This window comes from Diplotaxodon limnothrissa, linkage group LG5 (assembly GCF_057381915.1).
Source record: "Diplotaxodon limnothrissa isolate DT_005_m linkage group LG5, D_limnothrissa_male_GT1.1, whole genome shotgun sequence".
NCBI classification, from domain to species: Eukaryota; Metazoa; Chordata; class Actinopteri; order Cichliformes; family Cichlidae; genus Diplotaxodon; species Diplotaxodon limnothrissa.
Genome location: NC_140600.1, coordinates 15,484,586 through 15,507,338, shown reverse-complemented (window position 1 = coordinate 15,507,338; position 22,753 = coordinate 15,484,586). Strand labels below are relative to the sequence as shown.

General features: G+C 41.7%; 1 protein-coding gene across 1 annotated transcript in view; it reads left to right on the top strand.

Moving 5' to 3' along the window:
• The window catches only part of plxna1b (plexin A1b), a 187,209-nt gene extending 165,962 nt beyond the window's left edge, over positions 1–21,247 (top strand). Inside the window, exons 19-32 of the mRNA XM_085353144.1 lie at positions 1,517–1,660; positions 2,905–3,139; positions 6,282–6,430; positions 7,672–7,928; positions 10,492–10,558; positions 13,371–13,517; positions 13,905–14,064; positions 14,473–14,576; positions 14,776–14,872; positions 16,415–16,605; positions 18,725–18,894; positions 19,212–19,424; positions 19,511–19,661; positions 20,589–21,247. Coding sequence (XP_085209270.1) covers positions 1,517–1,660; positions 2,905–3,139; positions 6,282–6,430; positions 7,672–7,928; positions 10,492–10,558; positions 13,371–13,517; positions 13,905–14,064; positions 14,473–14,576; positions 14,776–14,872; positions 16,415–16,605; positions 18,725–18,894; positions 19,212–19,424; positions 19,511–19,661; positions 20,589–20,684 — 2,181 coding nt within the window. The 3' untranslated portion in view covers positions 20,685–21,247. The remainder of the gene's footprint in view (positions 1–1,516; positions 1,661–2,904; positions 3,140–6,281; positions 6,431–7,671; positions 7,929–10,491; positions 10,559–13,370; positions 13,518–13,904; positions 14,065–14,472; positions 14,577–14,775; positions 14,873–16,414; positions 16,606–18,724; positions 18,895–19,211; positions 19,425–19,510; positions 19,662–20,588) is intronic.
• Positions 21,248–22,753: the final 1,506 nt, after the last annotated feature.

The following is a 22,753-nucleotide window of genomic DNA, read 5'->3' as shown; positions in this document are numbered from 1 at the left end:
TTACCTGGAATGGGTGGAGAAATATGTTATGAATTGAGTTTGTAATTATTTAGTATTAAAGCTTTTTACGAAAGGTTACCCTTTAAAGGTGAGGGATTAATGTGCCCATATCCCAGGACTCGAGGATAAAAGGTTAGTTGAGTGCTGGCATTCACTTGACATACAAGAAAACAGTAACGGCAGATACATGTAGCAGTGTGCTAGTAATATCGAGTATTGTCAACAGTGTTAACAAATCAATCTCTCAAATAGATATTGAAAAAATATAACCAGATGCCTCCCAGTCAGCTTCCAGTGCAGCTGATAAGACACTGATGTGCATTTGAGGTGATTTGCTCCAGACATTTCTGTATAGGCTCTTCCCTTTCGCCTTTTTCTCGCGTTTCTTTCAACACGTCGTTCTTTTACATGTGTCAGCTTCGAGAGATGTGATTTCTCCACCTGCTGTCTCCATTGGGTTTTAGAGACATTTTTTTAAAAAAAGAGTTGCTTTTAAGTTGCTTTTCAAAATCAGTTGCAAAGGGAAATAATGTTTATAAAGTGGGCCCATGCATTGCTGTGCCACCTGCGCAGATTTTATACGATAACTTCTAAAGAGAGACTTCATAGACATGTTTACTCTAAGCCATAGAGGCAGCGTGCATTTGAATCCAGAGCGAATTTACCCCTCCCACTTATGCTGCCTTTTGTCATGTCACCTCTCCCCTTGAACTTCAAAGGCTTTCAGGAACGAGGGAGGAAATTATCACGCAATTTCATGGAAAACTAAAACCTTTTTTCTCTCAGCCAATCTGGGTGGAGTTTTAGAATTAAGACTCATGAGTCTCTCCTCTGTAACTTTAAATATCACCATAATGAAATGCTCTGATTGCCTTGCCATGCTCCCGGTTAAAAAAGGAAAAAAAAAGCTGCAGAAATAAGCTGCAAAGAAATGGCATCCTATTAAATAATTGCAGACAAATTAGAAGTCCATCAAAACTTTCCAGCAATTAATTCTCCCTCTTTGGAAAGCATGGAGAGCATGAGGAAGGGTAGGTGAAGATGGCACAGAAGCAAACAGAGATTTATTTACTGGACTCAATACTTTTAATGCAACAAACACATTTTTTTTGAGTCTTTCGACAGCTCGCTGTGATGTAAGCCCTCAGCTGAATCAATGAAAAAACACCACGAGTGTTAGTGTGTTAGATTAAAGGAAAACAGGTTGGGACCTCACAAAAATCACAGTAATAGTCATATTTGCAGACAGTTTAACTCGTGATTTTAGTTGGTTTCTCTGAGAGGTATTATCTGGCAGCATCAGAAGTGCTGTTGCTATGGTTACCTACATTTTACAGCACCTTGCACATCGGGCAGTGGATGAACTGTTGACATATACCTCGGAGCCAATCAGAGACAAGTGTTTGTTTTACCGTGGTCATGGCTCCAACTATGTTGCTTTTGTATAGTTTCTCTGTTTATATCAACCACCATAGACTTGACTGTGTGTAAGTAACATAAGTGTGTCTGTTTCCAGGGTCGTAACCTAATTCCTGCAGCCCCAGGAAATGCTAAGCTGAACTACACAGTGCTGATCGGGGAGACGCCCTGCATTCTCACCCTGTCTGAGAGCCAGCTGCTCTGCGAATGGCCTAATCTGACCGGAGAACACAAAGTCACTGTGAGTGAAACTTCAGGTCTATCTACATTTCTGTAATGTTTTCCGTTTGCGCGCTGTCTCTCTCTCTTCCACCCCTGACTTATCACAATCTGAGCAGATCACTGTGTCATTCAGGTTTAAGGATTTGGCTTTACAAAACCTGAACATCATCTCTCTCTAAGTTATATTGATCCTGTGTTAAATAGTACCTGTTATTTCATCAACCTGCTTCATTTAGGGTTTTTTTTGTAATTCATTCCATTGCTGGTGCATCTGGCTTTCACATTTCTCCTATTTTCCGCTGCAGCCCCTGTTCCCTCTGCTGTTTCCACTGTGCCTATTCATCACCCTTCTTTAATGTCAATCCACTTCCTGCCTTTTTATTCATTCATCTCATTCTTTCTTCCCCACCCATCAGACTTAAATCTCTTCAATTACTCTAGATTTCCTTTACCCATTCATATAGCTGCAAGCAGATGAACACACGTATCCCTTCTCTTATACGCTGGCAGCATTTGCAACTGTATTTATGTCTTAGAGGCTTTTGATCAGTCTGGTTTTGGCTGGTATCCTCCTTCAGATTTCAATAGTATTGATATTCAATAGAAACCAAAAAATGCCTAGTGGGTGTGATAGGTCTGTCTATTTTTACCCTCCTCTATTTGCTATTTCATAGACTTAAGCCAGTTAAAGATGAAATAAAAGGAGGATAAAGAAGAGGAAAAGAAACCTATCCAAATGTTGTTGGGTTTTTAAATTCCCATTTTCTGTCAGCAAGAAGTGTGTGTGTGTGTGTGTGTGTGTGTGTGTGTGTGTGTGTGTGTGTGTGTGTGTGTGTGTGTGTGTGTGTCTAAAGCTATATGTTCTTTTGCTCATTCCCAAAAAATTGTCTCAAAGCACAGATATGACAGACATGTAAAGAGTTTTGGGGGATTTTAGCCTGCCCTTGGCTTTACTTAGCACAACTTGATTTGCCAACATAAAATTTGAAATACATTTTAATTGTATCGTAGGGCTAAAATCATCATGTGGGATACATTTGTGATTGTTTCAGTTACACAGTGCGAGAGTCATACATAGCTCCTCAAACCTGTAACACAGCTAATTTATTTCTTAGCTGATAAAAAGAAAAGTAGTTTGCAGCATCTCTCTTTCACATACTGTCCCAACCAATCTGCTTTTGTTCTGAGTAAGTGTGTGCTGTCTTTCATGCGCCTGCTCTCCAGGCAAAATAGTATACTCCTCTGAATGTGTCTATTTCGTAGGTGCGTGTTGGAGGCTTTGAATACTCACCAGGGACACTGCAGATCTACTCAGACAGCCTTCTCACCCTGCCTGCCATCATTGGTATTGGAGGAGGAGGTGGACTGCTCCTGCTGGTTATCATTGTGGTTTTGATTGCTTATAAGAGGAAGTCGCGGGATGCCGACCGCACTCTAAAGCGATTACAGCTGCAGATGGACAACCTGGAGTCTAGGGTGGCCCTTGAGTGCAAGGAAGGTGAGTCCAAACAAAACCTGTGTGTCAGGGGTGTGATGCTAGCCACTCAAAACGAGAAAACCCACTTTTATTATGTTGGTATTTCCTTGTTTCTTTCTATTTCTCTTCCCACATACTTCTCTCATCTTTCTTCACAAATAACTCCCATGCCCCCAAATCTCTCCCACACTGCAGCTTACCTAAAAAGCTGAACAACTTCCATTCAGTAGTCCTATCCATTTCTCTCTCCCGCTCTCTATTTCCCCCTCACTCTCACTGCCAACTGTCCCTCCGCTGTTAGGTGGCAGCGGTGCGTGTGTGTGTGTGTGTGTGTGTATGCGCGAGCTTGGGTATTGGTGTGTTTCCAGAGGACTACTTTGATCTGAGCCAGCCACCAGATGTTGGCTCTCCACCCCATGAGAGAGCTGCCTGGCTGGCCTCGCTACCATCCACACTGAGAGGGGGAGGGCTAGATGGAGGTTAGATAGAGACAGGGCACAGAAGTGTGAGATTGTAAGGAAGGAGTGGTTTGGCAACTGCTGAACCGGGGGGAGAGATGGAGAGAAACTTACACACCAATACATTAGCATATATTCATTTGGCTGGAGACGGCATGGATTGAGTGAGAAGCTGCTGATGCTGTTGTGGGTTTGTCTGGCAGGAGAGAGAGAAAAGCAGATGGGGAGAAAGGGAAGGGGAATACTGATAACTCTGATCATTGCAATGCGTTTGAATTTGAGATCACTTCACTTGTTGCATTTCTTTAGTGAATGTCAAATATAGTAGGTATGTCATAAATTTATTGTTACTCATTCCACTGACTTGTTGTGCTTTTATTAAATATAAAAATATAAATTTTCATTCAGAGGTCAGTTGCATTTTTATAGTGTCAAGGGAGATTTAATACCACACCTGAATATCTGGATAAAGTACATGTGGCCAAGTTGCATTGTGGGTCATGTAGGAGCCAGGTCTTAATGTAAAAAAGGAAAAAAAACAAAAAAAAAGATTGGTATGCAATAGCTTTATTTATGCTGATTTATGATAATTGATTTACTGTGGCCACAACCTGGGATTATCTGATTAGTTTCCTTGAGTCTTAACTGTCAGTCATCTGTTCAGAGGATGATTTTGTGGTTTGTTTTTTTCCTTTGCGTGCTATTCCTTCATCTCACCCGATGCTCGCATCTTTACATCCTGCTCTTTTGCAACTACCTCCAATCACACAGACCTAAACTCACATTGCAGGTCATACTGTGATTGGCTGGAGTGTGTAGAAGTGAGTCCATGTGCCCTGACCCCGTCTGTCCCTCTCTGTCAGTACTGTCTGGAAGACAAGAGGGCAGATTTGGAGTGGGAGGAGAGTGAGGGAGATAAATATGGCAAACAAGTCATGGGAGTAGATGGGAGGCAGAAGAAGAAGAAATGGACAGGAAGATTATGCAAGGGGTGGGAAAATGAAGAGAAAAGAAATATCGGAGAACAAATTTCAAAATGGAGAGAGTGTGTGCTTGGATGGGAAGATGGAGGATGCTAGATAAATATGTAGTGGCAGACGGAGCTGGGTGGACAAATAAGAGGACAACATGGAGAGAAGGGACTATTTGAGATGAATAAGGAATGATGGAAATAAAGTCCTTCTATCAAGAAAGGCTTAGCCAGGAGATCAACTAAAACATTATAGGCTTGCAAAGAGAGTTGTGTAGAATAATGCTGAGAGGTGGAGAAGGAAACTAAACGGATAAATGAGAGAAAGATGGAAGGATGTAGTTAAGAGGAGGTAACCATAAGGGGGAGAAAGGTGACCTCTAAGATGTCACTTTGAAAGGAGGAAGGGAGGGAGAAAAGAGATTAGAAGAGAGGGACAGGGTGACACAAGCCATCTGTTAGTCTGGGCTTTGCTTCGTTATTTGTTTGAGTTGTGTTTCCATGTGTTAGTGTATTTTGGATGATGCTATATGGCGCACACACACACACACAGAGCTGTGCTAATAGAACCATATAGCTGTATATTTTCTACCTCAAGGGAGTTTTATGTTTATAAAATAGATTTGGGGCAGTCCACCAAAACCATTAGCTGTATACACTATTGTATGTGATGTGTGAGAGAATGGATTTGATCCCATATTTTCCCTCTAGATGTGGCTCGTGAAGCCAGTGGAGTATACAGAATGGGGTCAGAACACACACTTTGTGGGAATGGAAAAAGTGTGAAAACATTGACATGTGCGTTCACATAAATCATCTGGGCACAAGGTTATGTGTTCAGCTGTGGGGTACAACAGAAAAACTGTGTGTGTGTGTGGGTGTGTGCGGGAATACAAGCATGAGAGGTGGCGGTGTATAATGTGTGTGTACTCACAGGCTTGCCATGTGTGCAACTGCATCCTGAACTCCCCTCCAGCCACTGAGCAGCTCCAGAATACTTTCTCTATCAGCCATCTCTCCCTCTCTCTTTCTTTGCACTCTTAGCACAGAGTGATCCCATAAGGCTGCTTTTCACTGCTGCTCTTTGAGACACCTCCACCTTCTCTTCATATCATCCATGTTCCTTTTTTCTGTTCCTCCTCAGGAATGTTTCCAAACATCAGATTGATGGCATGACAAGCCAAGATCTTAAGTGTGATTATTTTGAAAACTATGGTTCTCTTTTCTGCATGTTTTTTCCCCAATTTCTGACTATTTAAAAATATAAATTGAAAGTATTTAACATAGTAATAAACACCTTTAAATCTTTAATGCCCAGCTTTACCCCTTAGTAGTTTTTTTTGTTTGTTTTTTATCGTTTTTATCCTATTTGACCCCATCCAGTACTTAATAAATACCAATCAGAATGTCTCAGTTTTCCAGGAAAATGCTTCCGCAATGTTTTTGCAGATGAACAGATGTATTTTACATCTATTAAGCAGTGGTTGTTTTGGGATATATAAGAAAGAAGTGTGACAAGTCATAGTCATTAAGTGTGTTTAAATGAGCCCTTTGTGTTGTGCTAGTGCTGACAATGCTAAACACTGCACAGAGCACCACTTCCAACCAAATGTGTCATCAAAATCAACTAAACAGTCTTGTATATGGCAGTCTGCTCTTTATTTCATCTTGAGAAATGTGTCTCTCTTTTGGAACTTAAAATACATTTGTAAGCATTTCCCGTTTCTTTTCTCAGCCTTTGCAGAATTGCAGACGGACATCCATGAGCTCACTCAGGAGCTGGATGGAGCAGGAATCCCCTTCCTGGACTACCGCACCTATGCCATGAGGGTCCTCTTTCCTGGGATTGAGGACCACCCTGTTCTCAAGGAGATGGAGGTACGGGTCAGTAGAGAGCACCCTGCACACACACAAACACAGGATGAGGGAATGTTTCATAGATTTCATGTAGGTGAGATTTGAAAATCATGTTAGAGGTAGGCAATCTGAATCCAAACCTTCTAAAACTGCATCTTAGTCCAAGATATCAGACAGAAGGGTTCAAGTCCAAACTCTCAGGACAAACTCTAGTTTTGTGGCTGTTTTGAGGGGCAATGTCTGAGCTCCACTAAGACTCCGCACAAGTGATAGATTGCCTCTACAGTACTGAGCCTGTTTGAGGCTCCTGAAAAAGCAGTGTTCACATGTTCAATAAAACACACTCCGCTCTACTATTGTTCGTTTCTCAAGAGGAAACACTCTATTACTAACATGAACTCAAGCGCTGTGGACACTGTAATGCAAGGTGCACCTGTACCACTGTCATTTCTCTGTACATTACAGTATCACGCACGCATTTACCTGGAAAATGCATGCATGGTGCACTGACATGCACATAAGGTTATGACTACAGAGACAAGCTTTAGAGGAATTCACTATCTGCTTGTGCTATCAACTGTATTCCAAAGGGATAGTGTAGCGCAACATTGGATTTTCATTTGGATGGCCCAGGCAATCACAAGCCACAATAGTGCGCTAGCAGGCAGATCAATTTCTTATTACTGCCTAAAGCTCACATTCTTACTTGAAGCCTCACTTTCTTTACCTGAGAAGGGGAGGCCTGCCAGTTACGTTGAGAGGAGAAGAGGGAAAAGGGATGACAGTGAGGGTTGTAGGATAGAGAGAACTGGTTCAACAGTAGGCAGGTTTTCAAAGCTGCAATGTGCCGTTTCCTACATGCATGTGGAAAATATAAGAGTATTGACATGATTATGCATGGAGAGAAAATAGAGCACATGTGGCTCTTTATTCATGTCATTTGATAAATCCTGTTTTAAAACATACTCATGAATCCATTGCACAGCTATAACTCACAACCAGTTCATCATATTTTCAATCTTTTCCCCTATATCGCTATCTTTGATCTTTCTTTACTCTTTTCTACCAACCTTCTACCTTCCCTTTCCTTCTTCGTTGTCTTCTTCTCCTCTGTGAATTGTATGCTTCCTTAAACCTACCATGATCACCTCCATTCACTTTATCTTCTCCTTGTCCAACAATTGACTGCCTCTTTTTTTCTTTATTCAACACTCCTTCTTCTCCCAATTCTCCTTCCCCTTCATCACCTCCGTCCCCTTCTCCTTCAGGTACCCGCCAATGTGGAGAAGGCCCTGACGTTGTTTGGCCAGCTACTCACCAAAAAGCACTTTCTGTTGACCTTCATTCGCACATTGGAAGCACAGAGGTCCTTCTCTATGCGAGACAGGGGCAACGTGGCCTCCCTCATCATGACAGCACTGCAAGGAGAGATGGAGTATGCCACCGGTGTCCTCAAACAGCTCCTGTCTGACCTCATTGACAAAAACCTGGAAAGCAAGAACCACCCAAAGCTCTTACTCAGGAGGTACAAAAAGCAGGAAATAAGAAGGGGAGGGAAAGGGCTAAAACCTGGCTTTGGGGAAAAAAACATGCCACACGTGCACCAGTTAGTTGCAGGTTCGGGTTTGAGGAAATGCATTTGTGCGTGTGTGTTTTCAGGTATTTTTCCTTTTTCTTATATTCGCTGTGTTGGGATGTTCTTGACAGGAAGCACCCTAACAAAAAACCCCTGACTAATTATATTAAATTCAACAAAAAATAAGGGAAAAAAGTAGTGTTAATTTTTCATTTCGTCATGTCAGTGCTGCTGCACATTCAAATAATCCACGTAATTAGACCTGTTGTAGCATTAAAAAGGGAAGAGGAGAACATGAACATATATTCTTTGTCAGAGTATCGAGTGATGTATTTTTTCAGTTTGCGGCTGAAGTTATGAGGGAGGAAGGCAGGGGACAGTGACTGCAGCTTTTAGAGGCCTGTGTGACGTTACCTCCTCTCTATTTCTCAACCCTGTCCCTGTCAGAGAGGATTACACCCCTGAGCACACATACAGTCCCACTGGAGCCACAGTCAGACATACTGCTCTCTCATTTCTCACAAACACACAGAGAAAGATGAAGAGGGGGGGGAAGTACAAGAGATGCAGGGGATGCAAAGAGGGAGAGGAGGATTTACAAGAGTTGGTGTGAAGAGTAAAGAGAGAAGGATTTGGTAGGGAAAGGGGAAAGTAAGAAACAGGGGAAGGCAAAAATGAGATGTGAAAAGGGAAAAGGTAGCAAGATAAAAGTGGCTGAAGTAAAAGAAGGTAGTGAAATAGTGATTGACAGAAAAAGAGGGCAAGTGGCTGGAGGGAGACTTGAGCTACAAGGAAATTGATGAAGGGTGAAACATATAGAGGAGAGATGGTAAAGAGGGAGAAAGAACAGGGAAGGGTAGTACAGAGCAGATAGGCAGAGGGAGAAAAGAGAAGGAAAATGAGCTACTGCTGACAGCCGAGCAGAAAAGGATACACATATTTAAGGAAAGACACAATTAGAGAAATGGCCTGTCTCCAAATAAATTGGAATTAGACATTAAATGATAAAAAAAAGTTACATTTTTTTTCTTCTCCTACTCCTCGGAGAGATATTTAATTAAAAATCTAATCAAATAAATGACTCTCAGCCAGCGTGCCTGTGTGAAGTCTTTTCCAATCCCCTCTTGGGGCGTATGGTCACAACACGCTGTCCCTGTTAACTACACTTGCCTCAGGAGTCGGTGTTAATAAGCTCTGCAATTGTTGCACATGGTTCACCCTGTTTAGGTCTTTTTAGTCAATAGATAGATGTAAAAGTCCTCTCCCATGGGGATCTCCACCTCCTTTGATGAAATTATACTTTTGCATTGGGTGCAGTTGTTTTGTATACTGTGCGTTGAGATTCATTGTCTGTGTGCAGCTGGCAAAAACACAAATGCGTCATCGCTTATTCCCGTACGACGTGTTCAAAAATGATGTTCAGGGGCATAGATTAGAAGTTACCAGTGGACGTCACGTGCTCAGAAACGGGGTTTGTCCTGGTTTATTCACTCGTTATGTTTTCTGTACCTGCGTTCTCCGCTGCCTCATCATTCATTCTCTATTTTGCTGACAGGCATGAAAAAGAAAAAATGCTCTGCATCCATTCAATAAATCCAACAGTCAAACAGGAAGGTTTGAGGAAGCGTAGGAGTACGTGTCTCATTTGTGCTACAGGCCTTTATTGGTTTTTACTACTACATTGGCCTAGTTTCCAGAGTTTCCTCTTTTCTGTCTTACTATTTATTGGGCATGAAAATTTTTCAGCATAATGTAGCTGTCTTCACATTTCACCCATGGTGCCGTCCTAATGACCGAACGACTAATATTTGCGATAAGTATTGGAACGTGGCCCAGTTAGATAACCTAGTAACACAGGTGTACCCCACGTCAATATAAGAGAAAACAAGTGTTTCTAATGTGAAAAGCATGGAAGTGTGGCGGTAACACAGAGAAAGATTTTTATTTGCCCCCCCCCCCCGTTTCCACCCACATACCTAGAGTGCCGGTGTCCCTCTCAGGTATTTAACAAATTAGACACAATAAGTCATTTAATTGCTCGGTTTTCATTTCATGCACTTGTTGCTCACGTGTTTGCTTGACACATGCACGTGCGGAGGTTCCCCTCATTACATGGCAGGTTTGTGATTAACGAGAGAAGTTAGCGAGTTATACTAATTGCTGTATTTTTTATGAAGATTAGTGGGTTTGCCTAGAGGTAGTGTGAAGAGGGGATGGAGCAATGTAAGAAACTGAAGGATTTGCTTTCTTACATTATCTTTTTCTTTGGTTGTCTGAAGATTAACTGCATGAAGACTGATAATGTCATGTAGTGTCTTTGACATGCAAGCGTGTTTCAAATGTTTGTTTTTTTGACCATAGATTATAACCAGGCAGTCCAAGATGCCAAAACCTCCTCATACAGAGACTTTACGCTCCACTTGTGGCACATACTACTGTCTTTTATTTCCAGTTCACCCTCACCCATTACCCTCTCTTTTCTCTCTCCCATTTTCTTTCATCGGTCTCCCAGGACGGAGTCGGTTGCTGAGAAGATGCTCACCAACTGGTTCACCTTCCTGCTTTACAAGTTCCTCAAGGTAAAACTGTCCCAGAGGCGCACACACACAGATACACACAATTGCAGAAGCAACAGCATCACCACTGGTGTTTGAGAATTGAAAAATGTCTCACTAACAAGCGCACACATTCACAGCTGCAGCATTAGATAAGGCAGAGGCAGCAGGGTTCCTATTCCTTACCTCTGCCTTTCATGTGGTAAATTCTTCTTTCTACCAGTTGAGGGATCTGCAGAGTCTGAAGCACTGTTCAGACACAGCTGGCCATGTTGGTTTGATCACCGTAGACTGTCGCACTAACCTGTCCTTTCTTTGTCCCAAGCTTGATTCTTTTAGAGCCAGGAAAGTGTCTGTGCGTGTATGCATGGCTGTGTGTCTGGATGGCTCTTCAGACAGTTGGGGCTTATCAAAACAGGAAGCCACACATCTTACACAATTGCATTCTCTTATTTCTCTTCTGTCTGTCTTTTTGAAATCCTCTCTCTGATTTCATATCACAGGGACTCACTATAGCTTAAAATGTGATAAATTCTTGCTTCCACACACACATTCTCAGCTTTCAAACATTGCTGCAACTAATCAGTTAGCAGCGGGGCCTTAAACCCCCGCCAGGGCAGGCATTCTGGTGGACAAGAAACCAGCCAAGCCCTCGGGGATCCCAGTTAGCATCTGTGTATGCGAGTGTGTCCGTTCTGGTTGTGCACGCATGTGTGTCTTGGCTCCAAATTAGAGACTGGACGGCGAGAGTGTGGTTCAGTAAAAGGGGAGTGGGTTATCAGAAAAGCTGTTAGGGATTTTTTCAGCAGCTGTGTTTATGAACTTTAGTGGAGACAAAAATAACAGAGAAACAATTAAAAAAAAAAAAAGCAAAAACACGGAAGATTGTGGAAAGAAAATGGTTAAAAAGAGGGCAGAGGTGTTTTTGGAGGGTTTAAAGGGCGTGTAGGGAAATATGGGTGGGGGGATGAGTACTGAAGTAAAGAGTTTCTGTAGCTAGCAGCAAGATTAAGCCTCGCTTTCATCCAACCTTTGCAGTTTAATGCCTTTCTTTCTCCTATGTTTTTGGGAGTAACATGAAAGAAAGGCCTGGAACAATTTCAGAGTTCAGCCAGGTGTAAATAGAGATGGGTAAAGGTCAAGTACCTGTTCAAAGAGATAGAGCTTTAACCTACGAAACGAACAAGAGATAGGAAAACAAATCCTTTTATCCATTACCCTATTCTAAGCATTCACTTGTCCTCTGTTGCACAAGCTTGTGTGGGATCACATGGTCACTTTATTCTGCTTTAGAGAGAATTTTAGACGAATTATAAAATGTGATTGCTTTAGATTAATTCAATGAACAAATGGCATATATTATAATTAATTTAACAGGACACTGAAGTCAAAAACACTGTAGCGCAGCAAAATGTCTGCACGACACAATGCTTTTAGAAACGTATAGCATCAGTGCTGCTTTTCCTCACTGGCACCATTTGAAGGAGACAGAAGGACTGAGACGCAGCGCAGAGCTGGTTTGTATGCTGCTAGACAGAGAGGACGTCTGCCAGTGTGCTGTGTTTTCACCATAGGAGGCAGGCAGTGCTAGATTATCCCACAGAGTTCATCTGACAGCTCACCAAGATGACTGACTGGCGTTGATGCATGAACATGTCCAATGAAGCTCGGAGGGCAGCACTTGCAATATTCGGCTTTGCCTCAAGGCACAAAGCTGCAGACAGAAAATGTGAATCACTGGTTAAAAAGCACTAATGTGAACATTATCACACCATGAACGCTTTTAAATACACACACACACACACACACACACACACACACACACACACACACACACACATATACATATATATCCTCATTTCGCATTTACGTCATCAGTTTTGTCTGCAGCGATAAACATGTACTCGACAAATTGCTTGCTGAGATCAGAGATTTGCACAGCATTGCAACACTAAGTTATTCTAAACAAGCAATGATTAAGATAGATTATCTAAACCAGTAATTCTCAGTCTTTCTGACCTCCTGAGCTGCAAGTAATTAAATCATAATTTAATGCTTTTTCATCAGCGCACCTAATTTGAAGGTCATAAAATATAAATATATCTCAATTAGTTAAAATCAACACTGTGCAGTGTTAAAATATTAACAAGAAGTCAGGAAAGACGGCACATGACACCTGTAAGGAGAAAATACAAAGCCATACAGGCAGTGCTTAGTTTGCAGGCCTGCTGAACAAGTGAATGGAAAAGAGGGGAAGCAGAAACGAGTGTGAAGAAAAGAGAGACAGGGAACCCAACATCCCAGTGCTTGTTGCCCATTTGACACGTCTCACACACCAAAGTGCTTCTCCCAGCGTTTTTCACCCCTCAGTCGTTAACCTTCTATTAACCTCTCCATCAATTGCCACTCACTCACACTCACACTTTCTATAATTTCTCTCCTCCTTGCTCACTCACTTGCTCACACACACAAATAGAGGCTGTTTTTTCTTACTGAGGAAGAGACACAGGGGAGAGGCTGGAGGTTGTGTCAGGGGGGGGAGGGTTTTTGTTTTTAGCGTGCTGTTAGCCAACACAAGCCGTGGCCTTGTCCTTTACTGCTTCGCCTGTGGTTGTCTTAAAGAAGATTAGAAATATAATTGAAGAGTTGCTCTGAAAAGCTATGCACTTTTTGCTGCCGTGTTTTTGCTTGGAAAGTTCTTGAACAGTTCAATGTTCAGTTTTCACTTTGTACAGTATGTCTTTCTCTCCTTTTCTTCATATAACCTTTTGTCACTTTTCCTTGATACCTGTCTCTTCCTACTTCATAATACAACTGCGTGTCTCACTTTTTGAAGGAATGTGCCGGGGAACCTCTCTTCATGCTGTACTGTGCCATGAAGCAACAAATGGAAAAGGGGCCAATAGATGCAATCACAGGAGAAGCCCGCTACTCTTTGAGCGAGGATAAACTCATCAGACAGCAAATTGACTACAAGACTTTGGTCAGTACTCAAAAACATACTTTCTGGACACAGGCGCATTTGTTTCTGAACAAGGTTGTAAAGCAGATGGATGCTTACAACTAAAACAGCGCAATGATGCAGAGCTGATATTTGTCCAGTAATTTTGGAAAATATTCTTTTATCAAAACAGGATCCAACCTGCTAAATCATTATTATGCCTGTATTGATAGGAATAAATAGCTAGCTGTGCACCCCTTCTGCTCTTTAACACTGATTCTGAGGTGCCATATGAAGTGTTTCTTTGCAGGTCAAACACAACCACAGGGTCATGCTCTAACACATCAATAGTTATTACTTCCAGTCTGTGCTGACCCTCTGGTCTAAATGTAACCTGTGCTCTTTCCCTTCCGCCCTTTGCATTTGTAGACGCTGCACTGTGTGAACCCGGAGAATGAAAATGCTCCAGAGGTGACAGTGAAGAGCCTGAACTGTGACACAGTGACACAGGTGAAGGAAAAGCTGCTGGATGCTGTGTACAAAGGGACGCCTTATTCCCAGAGACCGAAGGCCTCAGATATGGACCTTGGTAAGGAGCTGGAAAAAATGAACAACATACAAATATCAAATCACACGGAGAGTCATAACACACAGCTGCGCTGCTATGGGAGATAAAGAGGGAATTGCTTCAAGAGCTCTCTGACACAGAAGGGAGGCACTTCTGACAGGAGTGGGAATTCTGATCCTAAAAAACATCTAGTAATGTGTTTAAAAGTCCGTAAAACTGCACTACACTCACTCTGAATTCGATCTAATTACAGTAGATTAAGTCGTAGAAACCTGATTTGCTGTTTGGAAGTTTAAGTTTATGATGAGAATTGATTGGTGTGCCTAAAAGGGGCACTGACTCTGTCTATGCTGTCTGTCTTGAAAGATTCTTATTCCCTTTCTATTAAACATTACAACCTTACTTAGCACTCTTGTGTGTGTCTGACAGAATGGCGGCAGGGCAGGATGGCTCGTATCATCCTTCAGGATGAAGATGTCACCACTAAGATCGACAATGACTGGAAGAGACTCAACACCCTAGCTCACTACCAGGTAACCAGCTTCTTAATACAGCACAGAATCCCTTGAAGCTATGCTGGAGAAAAACCTCTGTGCTTCTTATTGATGGCGTATTTATGGATTCTTAGGTTACTTATCAAAATGAAAAATCCAGAAATAAATTCCATGTGAGCACTGTGAAAGTTTCTTTGGCTGGACAATAATCTTGCTGCTGGTTGAATGTCTGCTTCAGGTGACAGATGGCTCAGTGATTGCCCTGGTACCCAAACAGAACTCGGCCTACAACATCTCCAACTCCTCCACATTCACCAAATCCCTCAGCAGATACGGTACGAAAGAAGGTGTGTGTGTATTGTATGTGTGGAATTATAAAAATTCTGACTTGTTAATTTTATTTACTTATTTATTTGCAAAACTTGGGATGTTGTTCATAGAAAGAACCTTTAAAAACATCATTCAGAACCTTTCACATGTTAATTTGGCATCTGTCTCATCTACATTAGCAAATTAGCTCAGTGCTTTTCACACCTGTTTACATGACCTGGGACTTGGTTCAAACTGTTCCACAAATACTGGTTTCAATTTACATACTTTGGCCCCTGGAAGCCATTAAATATGATATTGCTAATCAAGTATTTGTGCCCTTATCAGTAATATAGTACATTTCTCCACACAGTGTTTTAAGTGAGTTCCAAACCTTTTGAAAGAGTTTCGTGTCAGTTCTCCTCTCTGCTGTAGAGGAGTGGATAGTAGTTTTATTATTACTCACTTACGCCACAGTTCTGTCCACTGATGTTCTTCATATCTTATGTGATAAATTATTACAGGTGTAATATTAGTTCACATGAAAGTCTAACAGACATAAAACTGATGTCCTTCATTCAGCCTAAAGAGGCAGATCAGGAAAATAGAGCTGTTTTTCATCTGGTTATATTAGCTCACTTAAACTACTTGTTCTTGTGTTTGCCTTCCTTCGTCTAAGTAAAGTTGCCTTGGGGGGGTGGCTGTCACAGACAGCTACCTGAAGCTTCCCTTGTATACATGATTGTGCAGAAGACTGTTTAATGATCACTTAACCTCGAACATCTGTTCAAACAAATGCTTGGCCTTCTTGGGGGCATACATGGAAAACAACAGCGTAGCTAAACACAGTATAGCAGTGGTGCACTGAAGTTGTTGCAAAGGAATCAGAAATCTTGAAAGTTTCTTACATATGTGAAATCAAAGAGTCACATGGAGAACAGCATATTTTAGATACATTTTTAAGCTAACAAAATGTCAGAGCTGTCAAAATGCCATATTTGTAATAACTGGTTTAATGTTGTGAAGTAGATCTCAGTTCCTCACGACGTTTTCCCCCCGTCCCCCCCTCTCTTCTGCCACTGTGGCATACACATAATACTCACTAACACCCCCATCATGTTTGCTCCGAGCTTACCTGGTTCACATTCTGTCCTGACAATTTCAAACCCCTCAGTCCTTTGCTGCTTTGTCACGCAGCTGACAAGCATTTAAAGTGGAAGCGTAATACTCTGTGTCACAGATATGACATCAATGTCCGACAAAAGGAGAGAGGGGGCAGGTGAGAGAGTGATAGATTAATTTATTTTGCAGTGAAAGAGTGACATGTAAGTAGAAAAAGCTGTCACATTTCAATAGTGCTTTTAACTTCAGTCAGATTTTGCCGTCTTCAGCTATGCCAGATATTTCATTTGTCTCATTGTTTTTTCTTCTTATATAAATGTTTCTCCTTGAAATGGTGATTAAGACGGCATGAGTCATAATTTATAGCATTTAACACACAGAGCAGCATGAAGGTTTTTGGCTCTTTGACTTATTTCTCCAACACGTCCTCCTTTATCTCTGTGCAGAGAGCATGCTCAGGACAGCCAGTAGTCCAGACAGCTTGCGCTCCCGAACACCCATGATCACCCCTGACCTCGAGAGCGGCACCAAGCTATGGCATCTGGTGAAGAACCACGACCACTCAGACCAGAGGGAGGGAGACAGAGGGAGCAAGATGGTGTCTGAGATCTACCTGACCAGACTGTTGGCCACAAAGGTAAAAAGAGGCTGCGTATTCTCTCACACGCGCAGACCCAGCCTCCCGACTCCACCACATCCCTGTCATGTAGCCCATTTCCACCAGCAGCCCCTGTTGACCTTTGTTTGGTGGTGGTCTCTAAGCTCATTAACATTTTTCGTAACCTTTTCCACAAAGACACACATATGCAGAGTCTTAATTAGGAGGTTGACCTTTGACTATTGAGTTGTTTGGTTGGTGTTACTGGGCCCTCTGTTGGTGGCCTCGGGGCTTTTAGGCCCAGGCCAGTACCCCACGATCATTATTCACCTAATTCCTCCATGTCCTCCAGACCACACTGTGGAAACTGTTTAGGTTTTTATGCAGCATGTGTCCTCAGATGATGATCAGAGAGGTTGGTTTAAAGGCTGGAGTTAGGTCAAGTGTTTGTTGATACTGTGCAAAAACAAACGGCAGGTAATTTGTATTTCTTCCCCGAGTTAGTTGTTAACCACTACGGAGCAGTGTGTGACTGAGCCTCCATGTCTGTTAGATTAGGTTGTGAAACAGAAACTATTTTATTTTCTTTAACTGCTGAAGCTGCTAAAGCAACAACAGCTTTTCAGAGCTATAAAAGAACAGCTAAGAAATGGCTGTGAAGGCCTTGCAGCCATATATATTTATGTACAGTCTAAAGCACACGTTTCCTATAAAGTAAAAGCTTTTGCCCAAATTCATACTTCCACTAAAATAAGTGATGATAAAATAATGTTATTTAAGGATTAATTTAGCAGTGCTAATTACCTTCAAGAAACACCTTTGTTTAATTTTTGCATTAATTGTTACAAACTGCACTTAAGCACAAGGGAAAAAAAACCAACTAAAGTCATTAAGAGAAAAGCTCTTATTCAAAATGCACCCATTTGGTTTCACATTTCCTCAAGAGTAAGAGCGGTTCTGTTCTCTGAATAATGGATTCCAATGATTAACTTGACGATATAATATGATAAAATGTTGCCTTCAACACAAATGTTTTAGTCTAGTTAAGTGTCAGCATTTGCTGTTCGGGCCAGAGAAACGAGGGGGTATATAAAAAAGGGTTTTATTAGATGTATGAAAAGCCAAATTAGCATTTTTTTATTAAACTTGTTAAATGTGAGAAATGGACGACTTTAATGTGTGAATTCTGGCACATCTTAAACACACACATAAAAACACGTGGCCTTCTGTTGGTTTCTGCTCATATACCACTGAATATAAACATACCTCTTTGCATTAATTATAAAATGTCATTTGTCCATACGCTAAAACCATGTCAGGTTCTTGCTCTCATTTGCAGAGCTCCCATGAGCTCCCAGCTATGAAACTGCAAGGTTAGCTGCATCAATGCTGCCTCAACTGGGAAGTGATTAACATACAAGCCAGAGGAGGACAAATGGGGTGGGGGGCACCTAAAGCATTGCAGTTTGTTCTTATTTATTACAGCCCCCACACCTGTGTGTGTGTGTGTGTGTGTTTAGGAAGCTGATTTGTTAATGTGTGAACGAATACAAAACTGCAAATTCATCTTGTGGCTGCTTCAAAAAAGGTTTTGTAAAACGTGGCCTGGATGCTTGAAAACGGGGACAAACGTGTGACAACTTGTGGGAAATATCAAATCATTTCAACTTCAGAGAACTTTGTTAGGATTCTGAATTCTCCAGAGTTGTGCGATGTGGTAAAACACTGCAGAACAGCCTTAGGCTGAACTCTCATTGGGCCCTATCCTAAATACTGTAAAGAACACTAAGTGCTCAACATCATCAAAAATTCTCCCAAAGTTGAAGTACTGACAGCAAAGCAGAGTCATCCCAAGTACCTGCTACTGACAGCCATCGCCTGCAGCCACGACAGCAAAGAAGAATGTGCAAGCAAAGGCAGTTGTGTAACTGGACTGTTGAAACATTAAGTGTAACGGGGACAAAACACTTATCTCTATATGTCCATCTTTGGAGACAAAATCTTATGTACACAAACAAACTGGCACATAGTTTTCCACATTTCTAAAATTTGTTTCACCACTTTTTGCATGCTGCTGTTTGCGTGAAAGCCCCAAAGAGCAGGAAAATGTCAACTAGTGTAGTAAAACTCCTAATCCAGTATTGATTCCTGTGCTCAGGGTACGCTCCAGAAATTTGTGGATGACCTGTTTGAGACCATCTTCAGCACAGCGCACCGAGGCAGCGCTCTGCCTCTCGCCATCAAGTACATGTTTGACTTCCTGGACGAGCAGGCAGACAAACACTCCATATCAGACCCTGATGTACGGCACACTTGGAAGAGCAACTGGTGAGTTTGCGCGCGTGTGCAAGCTGTGAAAGGGCATGACTGGCAATATTTGATTGCTGGTTTGTGTTTTGTTGGCATTGGTGTTGCTCAGTAGGAACAATATTGGACAGTAAGCCAACAAATATGGAACACTTTTACATTGTTAGTGCAACAGAATGCACCACGCTTGTATTTTTCCCTGCCAGTTCTAGTATCTAATCACTCGAGACTGCTTGTTCAGTGTGTATGCAGCTTAATGCACTGGTGTGGTATCTCTGCACATTAATAGACCAGGCCTTGTAGCTCTGCAGCTCATCCTTTTTTCTTACTGCTTCCAGTCTTCCACTGAGGTTCTGGGTGAACGTGATCAAGAACCCACAGTTTGTATTTGACATCCACAAGAACAGTATTACAGATGCCTGCTTGTCTGTGGTGGCTCAGACCTTCATGGATTCATGTTCAACCTCAGAGCATAAACTAGGGAAGGACTCACCATCAAACAAGCTGCTTTATGCTAAAGACATCCCCAACTATAAAAACTGGGTAGAAAGGTATGTAAGCATGGTGGATTAGACGTGAATGTTACATTTGTGTGTTTTGTTATATTTCATACAAATATTCAACTGTTTTCGTCCAGGTACTACTCTGACATTTCCAGGATGCCGGCTATCAGCGATCAGGACATGAGTGCCTACCTCGCAGAGCAGTCACGCCTGCATGCTAACCAGTTCAACAGCATGTCAGCCCTACATGAGATTTACTCCTACATCATCAAGTACAAGGACGAGGTGAGATTTAAGTCTTAGTACTACCTAAGAGAAGGAAACAAAGCTGTACTAATGTTACATACTAAATACAAGCTGTTACTTTTGTCTGTATACAAAGACTTACCTTACTTGTCTTATTGACATTTAAGAGGCGATTGGGGGACAGGGCTATGGCTCTTTAAATCCTCTTGCAGACCATTACATGTGGAAACCATTTGAATACAAGCGCGCTGATCCACACAGGTGTGCACACGGGTGTTCACTGCTCGTAGACTTAAATTACACCTTTCTTGGCTGCTACTTCAAAGCACATTGTGCGCTGTCTGTCCTGCGTGCTGCACAACAACATTGAATATTTAGTATTTATTGCTGTTTACACTTAGCTAGATTAATGCGATGGTGTTGTGTTTAGTATGTTGCTTTGTTTTTTGTTTTTTTTGCTTGTTTTCTATTCTTTTTCTCTCAACAGGTGATCCAGGAGATTCCCCCCCCCCCCCCTTTCTCACTGTCCCTCTCCCCTTCTGTTTTTCTTTTCCTTCCTCTTTCTTTCTCCCTTTCCTATCCCTCACTCATGTCTGTCCCGTCTGTAACAACTGAAAATAAAATAAAATAAATAATAAAAACAAAGGTCGATCAAATGGACCAATACGGCAATGCCACGATGATCCATTTGGAAAAGTAAATCCATTGGGTATCCTTGTTGGTCTTCAGACAACAATTCTGATGGCTAAAGAACCAAATGGGACAGGCGAAAAAAAAAAAAGACATTTAAGAGGCGATTTAGTCGGGCTAACTGAATAAATTAAACCAACTTTTGCATGCTTTATGACCCAGCCATGTGGGAGTCCTTATTCATCCTTATGTAGGAATAACATCTTTGTGCTTTGAAAGCAGGAGCTGTAAGTTTTTTTGCAGCATTTGCTGACCTCTAACCCCTTTTCCCCCCAGATCTTGTCAGCTTTGGAGCGAGACGAGCAGGCAAGGAGACAGAGACTGAGGAGCAAGCTGGAGCAGGTCATCGACACAATGGCGCTGACCAGCTGAGGACCATCGAGCACCTCCTGCTCCTCCTCACTCCTCCTCTCCATCTGTCTCTCTCCCACGTTCCTCTCACCCAGACAACAAACAAAACTCCAACCCCCAAACAATACGACAGACGAAACTGCAAAAGGACCGAGGCAGTATACTGCAAAATGGGGGGATTCGGCAGAGATGGGCGGGGCCTGTGTACGCTTACATGTGTATGTGTGTGTGTTTGTCTGCAGCTCCATACAGTGTGTCTGTGTGAGAGGCTAGGACACGGGACGTTTTTTCACACATACATACATGGAGAACATGTCAACTCGACAGCATTTGATTATTGTGGATGTCGGTGTTTGTGGTTTGCTTGATTTTGATTTCAGGAGTTTTGTTGTGATGACGCGATGGTCAGGAAAGAAACAACGGAAGCCTGGAAAGAACTCCATATACGGCATCATTAGCGGAACGGACCAATCTGTGATGAGCCAATGGAGAGAGGATCTCTCTAGGTCATGTGACTCCAGATGTCACAGTTAGAATTTTTTTTCTTTTTTGTATAAATGTAATCAACTGCCCACTCTCTGATCTCTCGCCACTTGTATTACTGCTGAATTTGCACAATTTACAGAAACGTTACAAAGCAAGACTATATAGATATTATATATAAATACAGCTACGTTTTTAAAGAAAGATTAGGGAGTAAACTTTTTTCTTTTTTTTTTTTCTTTTCAAACCAACAAATACAATAAAAATAAGACAAAACACGATTTGATATTACGAGTACAAAAAAAGTGGACAAAAAAACAACGAAAAAAGAAACAAAAAAGTCGTACTGTGCCATGTTTTCTTTGAATGTTGTTTAGTGCAAAGACATTTTGTTAGATGGAATGTGCTACCATATGATTTTAAATATGAACATGCCTAGTGACTGAAAAGAAGTTTTTGAATAACAACCCATCATAGGATCCTTGTTGAAAGTGACAAAGAAAAAACACAAAGTCGCCCATCTCCACATCTTCCAGGTAGAGTTCATGGTGTCACGGTGATAACATGAAGTTGCTGTTGTTTCTTATTCAATCAGTGCAATCTGTTGGTTTCACAAAGCCAAATATATACCTACAGGATGGTTGCTTTATCATGGCCACGTTGGTGTCTGTTTCTTTAATTCAAAGGTCAAGAGGTGACAGTTTTAGTGGCTCGTAGTTTAGTGACGGAACAATGAAGTAGCTACATTGCACTACCTTAAATATTCCTCTTTGCGCTGATACCACCCTGTCTAACTTTCCAGAGGTCATGCTTTTGTGTTAGCCATCCCTGAAAGGATCATTTTCTGACGGTTCTGCAGGAGCAAAGTCTTTATTATTTACAGACTCTGTTCATTCAGCAACCACAGTGAGGTCAAGTAGAACTTCACTGTGGAGAAACAAAGTCAGAAAAGCCATTTCCAGCCTCAAGCCACTTTCCCCCCTTTTTTCTGTTCTCACAACAGAGGTGCAAAGAAAAGACTTAGTGTTATTTCTCCACCTCGAGAACATATATGTTTGAGACATGGGTTTAAGCTTTCTGTCCACGAGGAGGGTATAGAAGTGTACAGAGGTGAGACACTTTGGTTCATTAGCTACACGAGGCTGAGTACGGTAATCCTCATCTTTGCCTGCAGCTCTTGTTTCAAAACTAGCCTACTGCCATGTGTGGCTTAAGCTTTTTATATTACTGCTCTCATAAGAGGATTTCTTTGTTTCTGTTTTTTTTTTAAGTCACGGTTTTTGACTTTATGGTGAGAAATAAGAGGGGTTTATTTCTGCTTGCCGAAAACCAAACTGGTCTGTATATTGTTTTTGTTTTGTTGTTGTTGTTGTTGTTGCTTCATTTGTAAATTGTATACTTTTTCATGATGAACAAAAGCTGTTTGCCATTTTTTTTGTAATCAGGTTGTTTTTTTTGGTTTTGTTTTTACTTTCATTTGTTATCTGTAAATTGTACATTTTATGGTACGCAGAAGACAAAAGTCTCTTCAGTTTGCCTGAAGTTGAAGTACTTGACCGAACTCAAGGTTTATTTTCCTGATCTCTAGGATCAAAATGAAATTGTTG